The 17,872-nt window shown below is 44.9% G+C and overlaps 1 protein-coding gene and 1 long non-coding RNA gene across 2 annotated transcripts; both read right to left on the minus strand.

The window, feature by feature from the left end:
- Positions 1–5: 5 nt before the first annotated feature.
- LOC102799340 (interferon alpha/beta receptor 1a-like) lies at positions 6–17,117 on the minus strand. The gene is made up of 6 exons (XM_087830049.1): positions 16,961–17,117; positions 12,164–12,302; positions 7,422–7,612; positions 4,697–4,851; positions 901–1,051; positions 6–817 (listed from the first exon to the last, which is right to left on the minus strand). The coding sequence occupies exons 1-6, from the start codon at positions 17,028–17,030 to the stop codon at positions 525–527; spliced, it is 999 nt and encodes a 332-aa protein (XP_087686175.1). The 5' UTR covers positions 17,031–17,117; the 3' UTR covers positions 6–524.
- LOC148098327 (uncharacterized) lies at positions 8,465–10,966 on the minus strand. The gene is made up of 3 exons (XR_015716599.1): positions 10,532–10,966; positions 9,787–9,929; positions 8,465–9,578 (listed from the first exon to the last, which is right to left on the minus strand). It is a non-coding gene; the product is annotated as an uncharacterized LOC148098327 (long non-coding RNA).
- Positions 17,118–17,872: the final 755 nt, after the last annotated feature.

The raw sequence follows: 17,872 nt of genomic DNA on the forward strand, positions 1-17,872 counted from the left end.
GCATATTGACAACGTGGAGTCTAATAATTGCCAAATCTTGTACCCGATCCTTGGTGGATGTGCGCCTCCAGAGATTTATAATGGTGAAATTGGTTCGCCGTGTATGCGCTGACTCCACAGACAAGGAACGAGAATAGATCGGGCTAAGCGAAGTCAATAGCGGTTCAGGGTTTCTACTCCACAGCCGTATTTCATACGGGTCCACACTTCCAATGCAATCTTTCTCTATAACGTCCTTTTTCTTTTGAGCTGCTTTGAAGTATGGTTCATAGCAATCTTCCTTCCAACACAGCGTGTTTGTTTTGATTCGCGACCTGCTAAAACGGTGGCGTGCTCCCACAATGCATTGCGGCGTGACCTGGGCCAGCTTCACCTGGGCTGCTTCACCTGTTCTTGCTCGTCTTCATCACTTCACTGCTGCAGAGTTCACAGCTCTAAAACCTCACAGTCAGAGGCCGATTCTCAGAGTCTTTAAAGTGCATCCCACCTCCTCCTGCTCCTCCTAGCCCCCATCCTGTGAGGTATCAGGTTGTGCTGCACCCTCCTTCCTCCTCCTCCTCAGTCCTGTGGTCTGCTATGATGCTGACCTGGTCGCAGTGCTCAGGGGTCAGCGAGACTGGGTAGATGAAGGGGTTGAAAGGCAGCAGAGATGGAGGGGGCAGGACACACACCTCTTTAAAGTGTGGCGGCAGCACGACTTCTGGGCACAGGAACTTGGAGATTTGTTTCCAGTAGACCACCAGAGTCACCACCAGAGCCACCACCGTGGCCATGACCACAAATGCCACCACGGCCGCCACCCACGAAACTGCATCCACTGTAAGAAAACCACACGGCAGCAGGTGAGCCCATCAGCGACACCTTCAGCGATTGTGACGGCTGTCTGACGGCGGTGCCTACCGTCACCGGTGCGCTCACAGACGACGTCGCTGTACTCGCCCGGTCTGGGGTTCATGTCATAGATGATCTGGACTTGGACGCAGTATTTGCTCATCGGGTCCAGGTCACTAAGAACCACTTGGTCCTGCTTCGTTTCAAGGATCTTTTTTACCTGTAGGAGGCAGCAGAGAGGAGGTCAGACGTCTTCAGTATCTGTTTTTATTCTTTGACACAATCCAGATCAAAAGTTTAAAACCACTTGAAAAATAGCAAAAATCATATTTTGCATGGCTGGAGCTTAACAAGGTTCCAAGTAGAGCTTCAACATGCAACAAGAAGAAATGTGACACAAAACAACACTTAAACTGAAACAGGCTGTTTTACAGCTCATCATAAGTTTAGGACCACACCTCAAAAAAGGTAAACCCTCCAAATCATGAATCAAGTTCCAAATATGAACTCAGTAATGAGGAGCTCCACTGTTATTGTTGATCACTTCAAAGACTCGTTGCGGCATGCTTTATGCCAGCGTTTCCATGAGGTGAGTGGGAACATTTCTCCAAGTGGTGAAGACGGCCGCATGAAGGACATCTACTGTCTGAAGCTGTTCTCCATTTCTGTAAACTTCCCTTGCCATCCATCCCCAAAGGTTTTCAGTTGGATTTAGATCAGGGGAACACGCAGAATGGTCCAGAAGAGTTTTTCTCCTGGAAGAAGTCCTTTGTCCTGCAGCATTGTGTACTGTAGCGTTATCCTACTGAAAAACCCAGTGGTTACCACACAGACCAGGGCTCTCAGCAATGAGGGATGTTCTCTGCAACATCTGGACACAGCCATCGGTCATTTATCTCCTGAAGCTCCGTTGTTCCACTAAAGCAGGGGTGTCCAAACTTTTTTCACTGAGGGCCACATACATAAAAATATAGGAGGGGCCACTTACTAGAAATTAGGTATATAACCTTAACTTTAGTGTATTAAAGTTAGAAAAATCACTTAAAAGTGGTCGAATATGTTATATTGTTGAATATAATTAAAGACAAAACTGCCTTCATCACAGCTTTCCATAAATGGATCTTTATTGATTTATTCAGAAAAAGCTTTGGTAGCTCATTCTCAGAACAGCCTCAGATTTCTTCTTAGACAGAAGATTTACAGCACAGAGAAAAAACAATGAAGATGGGACGGGTACATTTCAAGTTTGTTATTTAAGTTATTAGGCTCAGCAACACACCTATTAACGTTCGTTTGAAACATTATCAACATTAACAGACTGAACTGGACTTAATAACAGGAGTGCATCATTTTAGTAAATTATTCTGGTGAGTATCAGCTGTGCTGGGTATGTAAATCAGGCCGTCCAGCTGCGGTGCTGATCGTACGCCACTCGTGCCAAAAATCCAGACAAATGTCACTTGATCAAGGAGCAGATCTGCGTCAGATGAGATCAGCTGACTACGTGTGCGTGCGCTGTGTACTCTGTGTGTTAACAAGGAAAACGCAGATAAGAAAGTGGTGCACAAAAGCAGGATAGTGACAGAATTGATGCGCATTATTGATATTTGAAGCATGTGTACCTGCACATTAACACACGGGTACTGTGGAATATATTTTTTACTCACCTAAAGTGCTCGTGCTCTCGTCCACTCCCCGCAAAAAAAATAAAATTAGCAGCTGTGCGGCAGCTGTGGCGTCGGTGCTCTCATCGCATGCGATGGAGTAAAAATCAAAAGCACAGCTTTATCAGACAGTTGCAGTTTAATGTTGGCTGACGAGTCTTCAGTGCGTTGCACGACTGGATTTCTGGACATGCTGACGTTGTTGAAGTCCTGCACTTTTTCCACATTATTTCGGTGACTTTAACGAGGCCGTGTTTTATGAGGTCTCCATCTGAAAAAGGCTCGCCATGTCTTGCGATGAGTTGGGTGACCTCATAGCTGGCTATCAGAGCCTTTTCCTGGACCGTTTGAGCACGAAATAAATACTGTTGCTGACCCCGCAGGAGAGTTAATTTCTGCTCTCGCTCAGCACCAGTGTCGGATGCATAGGCCTGATGTTTGGTTTCATAATGACGTCGTACATTATACTCTTTCATAACTGCCACAGTTTCAGTGCAGATCCAACAGACACACGTCCCCTTGAGTTCTTTGAAGAATTCACTCTCCCACCGTGTCTGAAGTTTTCTGCACTCACTTTCTACCTTTCGCTTCTTTGGTTCTGACCTGTTTAGTAACTTGGGGGTAAATTTCTTCTGTGATTGTCCTTTTTGGTGGAGCAACTGCCTTGATCAACAGCAGCTCCCCCTGGTGTTAAAACTAAGAAGTGCAATACACTCCAGCAAAAGTTGAAGTGCGGCCTTATTCTATTCTATTTATGAAATTACTTGCGGGCAAATTAAAAATGGACAACCGGCCCGCGGGCCAGAGTTTGGACACCCCTGCACTAAAGGAAAAAGACCCCAGAGCATTATGGTGCCCCCTCCACTGTGGGGCGTAGAAAACAGCTCAGGTGGGATCTACTTGTCATGGCAGTAATGTTGGAAACCATCAAGGTTACATTTGTTCTCATCAGAGAATAAAACTTTCTTCCACTTTTCAATGTCCCCTGTTTGGTCCAAACGGTCAGTTCTGTTGTGTCCAATGAGACGAGGCCTTTGAAGACGTGTTTTGTTTTTGAAGCCCTTCAGTCTCAGATGCCGTCTGACGGTTATGGGGCTGCAGTCGCCACCAGTAGCGGCCTTAATTTGGGTCGAGGATCGTCCAGTGTGTTGACGGACAGCCAATTGGATCCTGCAGCTCAGTGCTGGAGACGTTTCTTTGGGTCTTCCACTTGACTTTTTTGTTCCATAACCCTCAGGATCCTTTAAGAATTTATTTAAGATTTAAGAAATTCCAAATGACTGTCTTACTGCGTCCCACCTCAGCAGCGATGGCGTGCTGCGAGAGACTCTGCCTATGCATTTCAACAACCTGACCACGTTCAACAAGGGAAAGTTTTTTTGCCTTTGCCATCAGAACATCATGGCAGCGACCACCTGACAGAAAATGAAATGAATCCACATTTTTGCAGAGATTTGGCTTTTTAAAGGCATGTGGTCCTAAACTGGTGTAAAACAGCCGGTTTCAGTTTAAGTGTTGTTTTGTCTTACATTTCTTCTTGTTGCACGCTGAAGCTCTACTTGGAACCCTGTTAAGATACCCCTCACACTTTAAGTGCATAGCTCTAACTACGGTGGCTGCTGTAGGACAAACATGCTTCTATGAGATATCAAACACATGAAATTTGGACTGTACATCATAATGGTTGTGGCCGTATTCCTGCTACTGTTTGGACTGCGTCCACCTCCAAGCCTGTGGACGGCTGTCAGTGCGCTGTTTACCTCAGCTGTCTGTGGCCGGTCTCTGGCCACGTATGTAAAACATGATGTCTTTCCCAGCCATTGTATTCAAACATGGTGGGTAAACAGCTACTACAAACCACAAAGCTGCTCCTGCCTATTTTTAACAGATTAATGATAAGTTTAAGAAAATTGTTCAAAGGTGTAATTACACATATAGTTATTACTGAGTATATCTTCAGTGTTTAGTTTTTATGATTTTTTTTTGTTATCTTTGATTTGTTTTTGTTGAGTTTTCACTGCTAACGTGGTTGAAATCATGAGTGAACTACAGCTGCCTGGCTCTCCAGTCCCTCAGACGGTCACTTTAGTTTGAGCAGCAGTCCCGGCCCATCACATCAGCTGTGTGGGAAACATCACTAACTTCCTGTGTTTGACTGTTTCTACACGTTCAAGGTCCAAACTACAAACCGGCGTTCCCACCTCTTCCTTCGAGCTGCTCTTCCAGTAGGTGATGTTATAGGTGGCCGAGGTGTACGTCTCCCTCAGTTCTGAATGCTTGAACACTGGGTCTTTAATGCTGACTTCCAAAGATGTCCCAGTGACATTAAGAGTCACATCAGGTGGACCGATGAAGGCTGAGGGGGACAGATGTGGAGAGACGTTTTTATTGGACAAAATCAACCACAATAAAAAGTTGCAGCTTCTCTAACAGTCCACTCCATCTGCTACAGCTCTGTCATGCCAGTGTGGTTGGAGCTGGGGAGGTTCCCACCATGACGGCAGACAGTTTCACCGAGGACACAGACAGAAACACAGAAACCAGGATTTCACTCTGACTGGACTGAAGTCAGCGACGGTGAGAGCTCTGACGAGCGAGATGCTGAAAAGCTCGCTCACAGTTTCATTTCTGATCGTCTTCAGCTCGGCGAGGCTCTTCAGACGTCCCCTGCTGAAGCAGTCATTGCATAACTGCAGACTCCCCACACAGCTGCTGCTACAGTCTGAACAGGAGCTGAAGGGGACCATCCTGATCTCAGGAAGCTTCTCTGAGAGTCACCAATCCTCAACATGCCGTCAGGCGTACGTTGTATTGGTCTACCTGCAGAGAGCTCTGCTGCACGGTTTGCATAGTTGCAGATGTGAGGAAGAACAAACTGACGGCTCAGGTAAGCAAATACCTGCACTAATGATTCAGACACAGGTGAGCTCAGGTCCCAGGATGTGTAATGAACACTAGTGATGGTGAGATGAAGCCTCGTGATGAACTGAAGCTTCCATCCAACTGGTCGACTCATGGTTCGAAGCATTGCGATGATTCATTTGCTCTACTGCGCCATCAAGTGGACAATTCAAGTGAAACAGGCTCTTTGATTATAATGATGTGATGTGTAAACCTCTAAATGGAATAAATAAATAGTTTTCATGGTTATTTATTCCGAATATTGTCTCAGTATGTCTGATACAAAAGAGAAAGTGGAAACTATCAGGACAGAGTTTTGGTGTGATTGTGTAACTGTGTAATCATGCTTATGTACATCTGGATAATGACACAAACTAGTATTTGGCGCTTCACTTTTTAACAAACTAAAAGACAAAAATCAGATTAAAGGATCTGTAGTGTTGTTTATTTATATTATGGTGCCTATCATTCATTATATTTATTACTGTGTGCATACTTTATTAGGAGAGATGAGATTAAAAAAAATCTCTTCCTTGCTGGTTCCATCGAAGAAGAAATGCTCAAGCAGCTATGTAGCACGTACGTAATCCAATTCCACAACACAGTGTGATGGTGGAAATCAGCTGTGTTTTGCTGCCCATTTTGGTTGTGTCCAAATTCATGGGCTGCATCCTCCTGAGGACCCGGCCTTCGCGGTCTACGTGGGCCGGGTCCTCAGAAGGTCGGGTAGGCCGGAAGTAAACGGCTGTGGAAATTGGACGGTCTCGCCTTCTTATTAGCGTCACCGCTGTCTCGGTGGAGTTTAATAAACTCGGCCGTCTGCTCCTTGCTATCTAAAATATAACAGGACACTGGCGTAAATTCTCGACCGTCTCACACTTCTGTTTAATCAGTTTTCTGTTTGCTGTTTAGTCAGCTGTGTGAAAACCAAGGAGGAACCTATCCGGGGGATTAATAAAGTTTTATTTTATCAAATCTAATCTAATAACTTTAATCTCAGCCAAACCGATTTACTCACGAACAAATAAAACACTGAAAAAAGCCAAACAATAACATTTTTAGGTTGTCTAAGTGACTTATATATTATGTTTAACCCGAGTAGCGAAAGTCCGCGGTGATCTGAAAATGATGTGCCGGGAGTTGTGCCGTTCTCGGCCGCATCAGTAATCCTCGAGCTCCCGGCGAGCTATCGAGCTGGTGGGTAGCAGACGTCTCCGAAAACGTCAAAGCACTTTTGCAAATATGCGATATCTTGATAAAGTGAGCAGATATTTGATGTTTACACAGCTACTTTCTCACCTGAAAATATGTTAAAAGTTTATTTTGTGACCCAGAAAGATTAATAAGAGTAATTTTAAAACTTAGTAGCGGCCACCATTGTTGGAAACTGGAGTTTGGCTGGGCCACGCTATGAATTCTGGGATATGGTGGGCCACGAAGGACACACCCGACCAATCCTTCAAATTCGGGGAAAAGGAGGACGCATTTGTCGACTGCATTCGGAGGAGTCTACGAATTTGGACAGCCTTTGGTGCGTCGCTGTGACGTAATCAGTCTTCAAATGCGGCCTCAGGAGGATGCAGCCCATGAATTTGGACACGACCTTTATTTCAAATCTGGCGCGAACCGGCAAGCCAGTTCCTGAATCAGTCACGTGGTACGGACTGCCCGCGAGGCCTCGAACGTCACTGCATACGTAATCAAAGCAAGCCTCAATACGCGCTTACCAAAAACTCCCGAGATTACGACACACGCTCCGAAGCTTCGACACACAGGACACATCACTAGTGAACACCTGCACAGACTTTCTGTGACTGCTTGGCTGATTCTGGTTCATTTACTGCAGTGATGAGAGCCTCACACATGGACCCACGATTCACAGTCAAATGTTTGAAGCTGGAGATCTTTATCTGTACTGAGCGCAGCTCTCGGCTGTTGCACCGATACAGTGCGAAGGCTGTGTGCTCACACGCTGCTGCAGCATGTGCACGTCACACTTCCTGGAAAGCAGAGTACTCGTCTTACCCTCCTCATAGGGGCAGAACGTCTTCTGCACCCACTCCGAGTGCTGCCCGTCCACGGTGGCTCGCACCCGGAGCACGGAGTCGCCCATGAATGACAGGTTGAACCGTGTGAGGTCACATGACCGGTGTGACGTCTGGTTGCACGCAGTGATCCAGATTGGAGTCTTCTTCTTAGACTTCAGCTTGTGCTTCCTGAGGATACGAGAACATGAAAACACATTAAACCCTTCTGCTGTTTCTTTGTGTTCTGTCTTCGCTCGCTCCTCCCCGAATACTCGGCGGGTCTGGAGGGAGAGCTTTCATTCAAATAAAGTCAAATTACAACAGCAACACACCAGCCGTGTTTCAGTAAACGTGTCTAAACAAGCGTCATCTGTGTTTCATCGGTCGGGGCTGGGAGGTTAACGCCTGTGGAAGCAGGATGATGGGGACGAGGGAGGAAAACTGCGAAGAGGAAGGCTGCTCCACAGCTCTCTGAGGCATGGAGCACACTCTGACTTACACTTAAACTCGTATTAAAATATCAGCGAGGAGTTAAAAGGTCTTTATGTGATCACATGATGGCAGGCCAGGTGGTTAATAAACGTCCCAAATGACTTCCAGTGAAACCAGAGAGGAGAAACACGAGCTGTAATAATAATAATACATTATTTAGCCTTTCAAGACACCCAAGAACACTTAAGAATACAATAAAATGACAAAATGAAGAGTGACTACCCCATAGACAAAAAGAAGAAAACAGAAGGGAAGACTGACAGCGCACTTTGTCAGTGTAAGCAGCACAGTAGAAACGTGTGGAAAACGTATGGAAAAGAAGCCCCAAAGCAAAAACAAACAAATAAAAATAGTAGCAAACACACCCCAGAAAAAAAAAAGAAAGACGAAGAAAAAAGGAGAAAAAGTCAGTCCCCCAAATGTTGTTCCTTCAGTATGTTGGCATTACTAAATTTGGCTTATATATGTGTGTAAAAAGCAAATGTACGAGCTGTGATAACTGTTTCTGATAGAATGAAGAGTAGACTGATATATGAAATACTCCTTTATTGGGTGAGAAAATTAGACCATGTCATACAGAATAGATATCAGAGCCTTAAACAGGCTGACGTCTGCTAAATGTGTCAAACTGGGCAGAAAGTCTACAAACACATAACATCCTTATAGAATATGATGTAACACTATAGATCAACTCGGGTTTCTCTCTACTAAAGAATCAAGAGGCTGTTTTTGTTGCTGTAGACAAACAAAAGCACGAGCTGGTCATTTTAACTCCATCAGAGCTGGTAAACCTCCAAAAGCTGGCAGCTGTACTTGAGCCATGCAGGTAAATAAAACTATTGAACTTATTGTTACTATTTCTTCAAAAAGCTCTATAGTTGACAGTTACTGTGGAGATTTGTAATGCCCGCTGCAGTGCTGGTCCAGTCGAGCAGGGACCCACCCACAGCTGTCTGTTTAAAGCGTTTGTTGTCATGTGTGCAAAGAAAAGCATTTCTCTGCTGTCCACACACAGATGCTGGTTAATATGTACAAATAGATAAAATACAAATAGCATGAATAAATGAATGGAGACAAAACAATTGAAGTATTAAAAGAGCTATGAGCTTAATATGCTGGTTGATATGTGAGATGACCTGATGTGCAAAAATTATTGTTACTGTTAAAATAGGTCAGCTGTTCAGGAGTCTGATGGCAGCGGGGAAGAAGGAGTTGTTGAGTCGAGATGTTCTGGATTTCACACTTGTGAACTTTCGTCTCGAGGGCAGAAGAGTGAACAGTCTGGGGGTGTGGGGGGTCTTTGAGGATGGAGGCAGCTCTGGACTCTGCGATGGTAGATGCTTATGGTAAATAACACACCACTGGCAAAAAACAGTGAAAGGATCCCAGACGACAAGTTTTTAGTTCAACATACAAGTGACGACCTTTGACCTTCATCGGGTTTTATTTAATTGTGTCAGAGAAAACATCATGTGCTCTTCATGCAGCTGAGTACAGTCAGAGTTTAACTTTATCAATAAACAGCTGCAGCTTTCACTGACAGCACATGTGGTGCTTTAACCTTTGTACTGTTGTCATTAGTTTTGCAGTTAACATGTGAACATGATGGATGATCTGTCTGCTGTCACTGGGTGGTGCTGAGGTCTGAATCTGAGGACGGCTCCTGTAATCACAAAGACAACAGAACCATCACAAACTGAAATATAAGGTTTATCCCTCAGATCTGAAATACAGCTGATCCTCTCTGTCCTCACACACTCAGGATCTGAAGCTCTTCTCTTACATTTATTCAGTTCTACAGTTCTGCTGACAGAGAGCTGTTCATTAAAATAAGCCTTATATACTAACAGATTTTCCAATTTAATGTTTACCTTTGAGTTGTCGGTGCTGTATAAATGGAGATCTGCAAAGATGACATGATGGAGCAGGTTTGAGTCCTGGTTCAGTCTGCTGCTGCATCCTGGTCACAACATACGGAGGTGTTATCAGCAGTGTGTGACCTGCTGCTTGAGAACTGAGAAACAAACATTAATGCTTTAAATTATTTCAACTCAAGGATGTAAAGCTGTACAGAATACTGCACGTGTGACTGTGAACATACCTCACTAACAATAATTCAGACTGTTTTTTTAACCTGAATATTTTAAACAAACTTAGTTTAAAAAAAGGTCATAAGTGGAAAAATTAAACATACATTTTAACTTAAGCTGTCAAGTGGCCGTAGTTGGTATCAGCACATAAATATTGGGCTTTGGTACAGTTATACGCTTAATTAATAATTAATGGGGGGTTACTGAAGTGCAAGCTTTTTTTGTTGGTCTTTCTGTCCTTCCAGATGAGACAGGACACAGAAAACATGCTGCTGTTTGCACATATTTAATAATCAGCTCTGCACACGAGCTGAAGCAGAGTCCTGTTGCTCTTACAGTCTAAAAGTACAGTAACGGTAGTTAGTTAGTAACTGAGCGGCCCGGGGCGTTTCTCTTCATTTCCTTAGTCAGGGTAAATTCATTCACCTGCTCGGATTAGCTAAACGAACTTTACAAAACGAGTTTCCGTTAGCTAGCTAGCTAAGGACGTTAGTTACGGATTAGCTTACAAACACATTTAACTTACCTCTGTTCTGTCGGGTAGTTTACTGAAGAACACCTCAGGCTGTCTGTTTGAAACAGTCAGTCACGTAAACGCTGGAGCTCCTCTCGGCATCCACGCTCTATCTGCTACTCCCAAACAGAGAGACGCAAGTTTATCCGTGACTGCAGCTGCGAGTCAGAAGTGTTGTGATGATTTTTAACAGCATTATAAGTTTAATTAGAATCAAACTTAATAGACAGGAGACCAACTGAACACAAATCAGTGCGATGAGAACTACTGATAATGTAAGAAAGAATTTTTGGAAAAAATTATCTGAGGAGAATTGTTTTATATCAGCCTGACCCCAGTCCCATCCGCTAACATGGAGGAGGTGGGGTTTAGGACCTATACTCCAGCCAGACACCAGAGGGCGATAGAGACGTTTCACTTCCAGTGAAGCCGATCAAAGTTCACCCAGGCCTGATTCATGGCTGTATCCCAATTCAGGGTCTGCAGCCTTAAAGTACACAGCCTCAACGATCCTCAAGGGCCGCGTACTTAAAGACCGCTAAGGCCGGAAGTGCGAGGCTTGTGAAATGGGACGGTCTAGCCTCCGTTGCGCTGCTCAGGTTGCCTAGCAACCATGATACTAACAGCTGGAAACGTTTCATACAGCTTTGTTTGACAGAAATGAAGGAGAAAATCTTTTGTTCATTTGTTTGTTTCTACATGAGCTTTGATCATTCTCTGATTAAGCTCAGCTATTGGACGGCGTATATTTTAAAGTAAAGGCTTTAAAACCAAGTTAGTACAAACGTCACTAATGTCACATAACTTTGCCGACATGTGGCCAACAGTAATGTTTTAATGTTCTTCGTTATTAAACATTTGCACATAAATAAGTGACATCATATTCAGTACTTACTTAAAGTTTACTCTTCGGGCGCCCCTCATCTGCCGTTTTTTTTTCGGCAAAATTATCCACACCCACCGTCGCGCTATGCATTCTGGGATATGTTGGGCCACGAAGTCTACACCGCCACGTCCTTAAAATTCAGGGAAATGAAGGACGCATTCGAAGGTTGCATTTCGAGCAGCCTTCGAATTGGGACAGCCTTCGTCGCGTCGCCGTGATGTAATCGGCCTTAAAATGCGGCCTTTAAGGCTGCAGACCCTGGATTGGGATACAGCCCATGAGTCACCATGGCAACGGCGGGATAAGGAGCAGAGCCTGCATTTGGAGGAAGGCTAAGTTTAATGTTAAGAGCAGCAGAGGAGCCATCACTCACACAGCTCGGTTATATTTACAGAAACAGGAGTTTCACATCTTTAGCGATTCAGCCGCCAGGGTGAAAAGAAGCTGAACTTCAGACTGCGCTGCAGGTTTGAAATGTTCCTCGCATCGTTCACGCCGTCGTAACGACAGATGTTATGAAAGGCAACTCCATCAGCTGTTAGCGGGGTTACCACAGTGGCCCGGTGCCACAGCTCCATTGATGATGTCTTTCTTTACTCAGGGCTGGTTTCCCTCTCAGCAGCGCTGTGTGTTACCATGGTAACTGACTTTAAAGCTGTTAGTTTCTCTCAGCTCAAACCTGTTTCAGGTGGACCACGCCCCCTGTGTCCACCATCTGACAGGTAAATAAGCCCCGCCCTCGTGATTCTCAGACTTACGGCACACATTGCGTGGTGAAGGTGACGGCGTGGGTCCCTGCAGCGCCCGGCGGCCAGTCCCAGCTCAGCGTGTAGTTGGTGTTCAAGGTCTTCGTGATGACGTTCTGAGGAGGCGGCACCTCGGATCCATCGGCTCCACCTGCAGGACAGAAACAGAGTGACACACATTCATCTTCTGTTTGTATTATAAGAGCCATCCAACCCCAGCTGTTAGAGGGCGGGGTCCAAATAAGAAGAGACATCAGACAGGACCGATCAATGAGGATTCCTCAGGCCTGATGCTGATTATTGGTAATCAATCAATCAGTAATCAAATCAGGCTGATGTTTCAGGACTGATTCCTGTGAGGCCGCGCTGACGACACACTGAGCTGAAAAGATTTCTGTTTCTGTCTTTGAGAAAGTCAACATGTGTGTGCAAGGCTCTAGACATGTGACCTACTTCCTCAAAGGTGCAACTGAAAAAAAAAATCGTAGGTCACAAGACGGCGAAAGAAAAGAAAGTCTCTGTGTGGTCAACAACAGACACACGTTTTGCTCATATCGTGGTCTAAACCAATCAGAGATATTCACTCTGTTTGCCAGGTGTGCCTGCTGCTTGTTGCACAGGGAGGAGAGGGGCGGGGCAGGGAGGAGAGGGCGGGGCAGCGGGGGATTGGCTGGAGTGGGGTTAACAGTTTGCATTCTATATAGCTCTCTCTCACTATCTCTCGCACTCTGAGAAAGTCAACATGTGTGTGCGAAGAGAAAAACAGAAATCTTTCCAGCTCAGTGTGTCGTCAGCGCGACCTCACAGGAAGTAGTCCCGAGACATCGGCCTTTCAGGCAGCAGCAAACAGGTCGTCAGAGGACGCCGACATGAGGTTTAACATTGCCTATTGCACCGAGGTTACAGGTGTCATCGCAGACACATGAGGAAAAGGACAAGTTACAGAAGTAAACGTTAGTCTATAGCCCTGCTGTGTGTGTGTGTCTGAGGGTTTGTAACACGTGCACACGCACGTGCACACGCAGCAGATCAGCTGCCGCCATCTCGCCTCTAGTCTCAGTCTTCATGTGTCCACAGGTGGTCATTGTGACCTCAGTCTGGGACATGAACCCCGTGTTTGATTCCCTCCCCAATTATCCATCCCTAGGTCCTATAACTAAGTGAGGCTTTTATTTTGAAAAATAGCCATCAACTTGTCACATGACCCTTATGTTGTTCCTTTGTCCTTAGCTGCTGGCCCCGCAGCTGTAAATCAGGTCCACATGGCTGTGATCAGAATAGGACTGTGTGATATGACCAAAATCTCACATCCCGATATAAGACATCTATCGTCCGATAACGATATTCAATTCAATTCAATTTTATTTATATAGCGCCAAATCACAACAAATGTCGCCTCAAGGCGCTTCATAGATACAGAGAAAAGCCCAACAATCATATGACCCCCTATGAGCAGCACTTTGGCGACAGTGGGAAGGAAAAACTCCCTTTTAACAGGAAGAAACCTCCGGCAGAACCAGGCTCAGGGAGGGGCGGCCATCTGCTGCGACCGGTTGGGGTGAGAGAAGGAAGACAGGATAAAAGACATGCTGTGGACATGCTGTTACATTTTTGTGATATAAATCACAAAAATGTAACAATATCTGTAAATTCTGTGAATCTCGGGCAGCTCGACTTGCGTGAAGTGTTTCCAGCTGTGCGTCCTTTACCCGGAGTCGAGTGTTTTAACCTCATGAAACGATACATTTTTAGACATAAGTTGTAACGGCCGCCGTTTTCTTTGTGAGTATTTATTACACGGCGTGCTGCGGGGAAAAGCCTGTTCTAACGTTTGAGTCTAAGGTTTATTTTTTAGCAGCTGGCGGCTCTTTTTTTACTTCTCATCCGTAAATAATCTGCTCTTTCACGTTATTCAGTTTATTTTGAAAAGTCTCAACAGGATCTTGAGCTTTATTGTGAAAGGTTTATGTGGAACATAAACAAGCGGACACGCGATGCTGTTACCGTCGTTGTTGCTAACGACAACACTTAAAAACAGGCGCTTGTCCGTCCGTAGTGTGGTTATATTAAATATAAGAGAAAGAGAGAAGTTTAAGAAATTAATAAAGCCACTACAGTGACCATCAAACCATGAAAAAATATTGCCGTAAACAGTTTATTTTACACCACGAAACAAACGATAGCGTAAAATGAAACGATAGATGTTTTTATATCATCATCCGATATATATCGTAATATGAACAGACCTAGATCAGAACAACAATAATCGTTTCAGCCACGAAAACAAGCGTCTGCACATCGAGTAAAAACACAAGCACAGCGTCTGCCGAGGAACAGGAAGTCCTGCGACTAACCTGACCACACTGAGAGTGATTATTTACCCAGCAGCCCCAGGGACAAAAATAAAGCACAGGTGTTTCCGAGCAGAATAAAAATATGAGCGAGAAAGCATTTGTGAGAGTGAAGGAGGAACTGTGGATAAAGACCGAGCTTTCCCCACACCTGGATCCAGATGTGCTGGCCACAGCAACAAAACAATCCCCCAGAATCACAGCCACTCAGATTATTCAGCGGTGAGGATCATCTGCCTGACGACGCTCCGAGCAGACAAAGAGCCTCAAAGTTTACCCACAATGCACTTTGAGAAGGTACCAGCGCTGGGTTGTGCACTCTCTGAACACAACAGTCACCACCATTCAGGAACGCCATTTATTTCATGTTTCAACGCGCTGCCGCTTTGAAATCACTGACTGTGGGACAGAACTGACTGATTTGATTTTCTCACCACTTTTACTCTTTTAGACACACAGCAGAGCTATTTGTACGCAGCAGAAGAAATCTAAAGGATATAAAGGAAGCATCACACAGCTGCTCACAGCTGCTTTAACAAACACAGTCTTCAGACCGGGACTCCTGCAGTGGCTTTAAAGCTGACTCGATGGTTTCCTCAGAGCTGACGTTTTTCAGCCCCGCAGGTGGAGATCTGCTGAACTTTTGAAGGACCAGAAACACGGGAAAATTTATTGCAAGCATCAAACGTACTCGAAGCGAGTGTAGCGTGGACATGTTGATGGTGTATATGAGTTAAATGCAGTGCAGTGAGGGGGAGCTGAGTGTGGGGGGGGTCTGTGCGCTAAACGTGTTACTAATGCGAATCCAAAGCAGAACAACTTCAAGGTGAAACTGTCGGCTCAACAAAGGGCGTCGGCTCACCGCCCTGAGTAACAACGTGCCAGCCTTCACCACCACAAGCACACAACTACAGGAAACTGTGTCTGTGCCTGAGGTGAGGAAGAGAAGTGTCCTTCAGCCTGCAGAGACACGCCACTGACACAGGCGTGGCCTTAGACACACAGTGAAACTCAAGTCATGAATCAGAGAGAAACACACCGAGGCAAAGTGAAATGAAAGTGAATCCACACGACAATCAGCAGCTCACACAGCACCAGAGTCTGCACACAAATACTAGAGACACACTGACGGGGAGAGCTGTGCGTTACAGCAGCAGCCATCTGAAACACATCAGTACTAAACCCATGTGACCACTGGGAACCTGTCATGACAGCACTGCTTACCTTCGTCATGAAGTCAGCAGAGTCCTGCAGGTTCATCCAGGCTGACCGACTCTAAATGACTCCCTGTAAAACTATTATGGCCACCGTTAAACCATAAAGCACCACTAAGCCTCACACTGGCCGACTGTTAACCAGTTATTGACCAGTTATTGACCAGTTATTGACCAGTTATTGACCAGTTATTGACCAGTCACCCTACACTGCATGAGCCGACCCTCACACACCAGTAGATCACAAGTTGTGATCACTAAAGGGAAACACACGAAATGAAGACTTTGCTGTTGAAATTATGTACTCACACGTGTACGCGCGCGCGCACAGCTAAAACGAGACGAAGCTCCTTTAATCTCAAATATATAATAATATAATAAAAATCAAATCAAATATAACCCGCTGTGGGGTTTATATTTGATTTTATTTATATAAAGTAAACCAGCAGCACGGACCGAGGCTAGGATGCTATGCAAACGCAGCCAGATGCAGTGTTACCAACTCCTCAGTAAGGAAAATCGCTATTGGCTGTCCTAAAAGTCGCTAGAAGTCGCTAAATGACGTCATCACCTAATTTGCATAATTGGTCATGCTAATATAATTGTAACATACGCTGTTGGAGAGAGAAATAACATCATGGAAGAGACATAAAGTGAGCAAAAAACGTCCTAAATGCATTTAGAATTTATTTAGAACTACAAATTAAATTTCTTTTAGCAATTATTGTTTTTTAATGTCACAATTCCAACCCTGCTCCTTTATCCGGGCTTCGACCGGCAAAAGTGACCCGAAATAGGCACTCTGGTGGAGTTACTTTGTGTGTGTGTGTGTTTATAAGTAGTTTTAAACCTTGTGATCCACAAAACAACATAACAGTAAAAGAAGAACTGACTGTGTTACAGTCAGTGCGGGAGCAGCGGCTTCGCTCATGCGCGGTTCATTTGCAGTTTGGAAGCATATGTGTGAACGTCTCCTGCAGCTGGGGGAGGACTATCCACCGCCCGTGAGCGCTTTAGCACGGGTGAGGTGCCCACGGCAGCACCGCTGCTTGTTGAGAGTAAGAGCAACACGCCCTTTCATGTCAAAAAGTCGTCATAAATAAGTCTCCAATAACACCAGAAAAAGTCGCCAGATTTGTCGCTAGTCGCTTTTTAGAAAAAAAGTCGCTAAGGGGGTCTGAAAACTCGCTAAATATAGCGACAAAGTCGCTAAGTTGGCAACACTGGCCAGATGTGGAACTTACCGCAGAAGAAGAAGAGGAGGGGGAGGAAGCCGTGAAGAAGAGCCACTCCGTGGCGGGGGGCGGCGGACATCGCGCTGTTGAGAGGACCCACGGACCGAGAAACTTCCCCACCGGCAGACACGGGACGTCTCGTGGAGTTCTGTTCCTGTGTGTTTTTCAAAATAAAAGCACGGGCGGGGCCTCCACCACTCGTCGTTATCGTTCCCCTCGCACGTTTTATTTCTCCGGTTTCAGCGTTTTTGCCTCACAACTAAAGCGAGCAGTTTACTTTGTGCACTAACATGGAGTCGAGTGAACCAGCGCCACCTCTGGCCAAGTGCCACAGCCTACAGCCAGATCAACCTGTGACACACATCTGCACCACGTTTGAATTCGTTTCATGCACATTTGTACCTTTCTATTGTGTCTGTCTGTGCGTCATGCAAATACACCTTTGAAATGAATGAAATGATATCATGTATGTATTATCAGCCCACATTTGTACAAAATGCCAAATTATATACACAAAGTCATAAGAATCACCACCCTTGTTCATGATATCAATACTTTTGCCCATAAGAAAAATGTCGTGAACAAATATATGACACACTAATATTTCACCGGTGTTGTAACATCACATGTCGTTAGCGTAGTCTGCTGTGTCTTTTCTCTGCAAACGAACATTTTAGAGTTGGTTGTTATATACAGTCTGTATAAGTGGTCAATCTGAATCAAACATTAAAACATTACTGTTGGCCACATGTCGGCAAAGTTATGTGACATTAGTGACGTTTGTACTAACTTGGTTTTAAAGCCTTTACTTTAAAATATACGCCGTTCAATAGCTGAGCTTAATCTTACAGAGAATGATCAAAGCTCATGTAGAAACAAACAAACAAATGAACAAAAGATTTTCTCCTTCATTTCTGTCAA

This window comes from Neolamprologus brichardi, chromosome 16, assembly GCF_056152115.1.
Source record: "Neolamprologus brichardi isolate AB-2024 chromosome 16, ASM5615211v1, whole genome shotgun sequence".
Lineage (NCBI taxonomy): Eukaryota > Metazoa > Chordata > Actinopteri > Cichliformes > Cichlidae > Neolamprologus > Neolamprologus brichardi.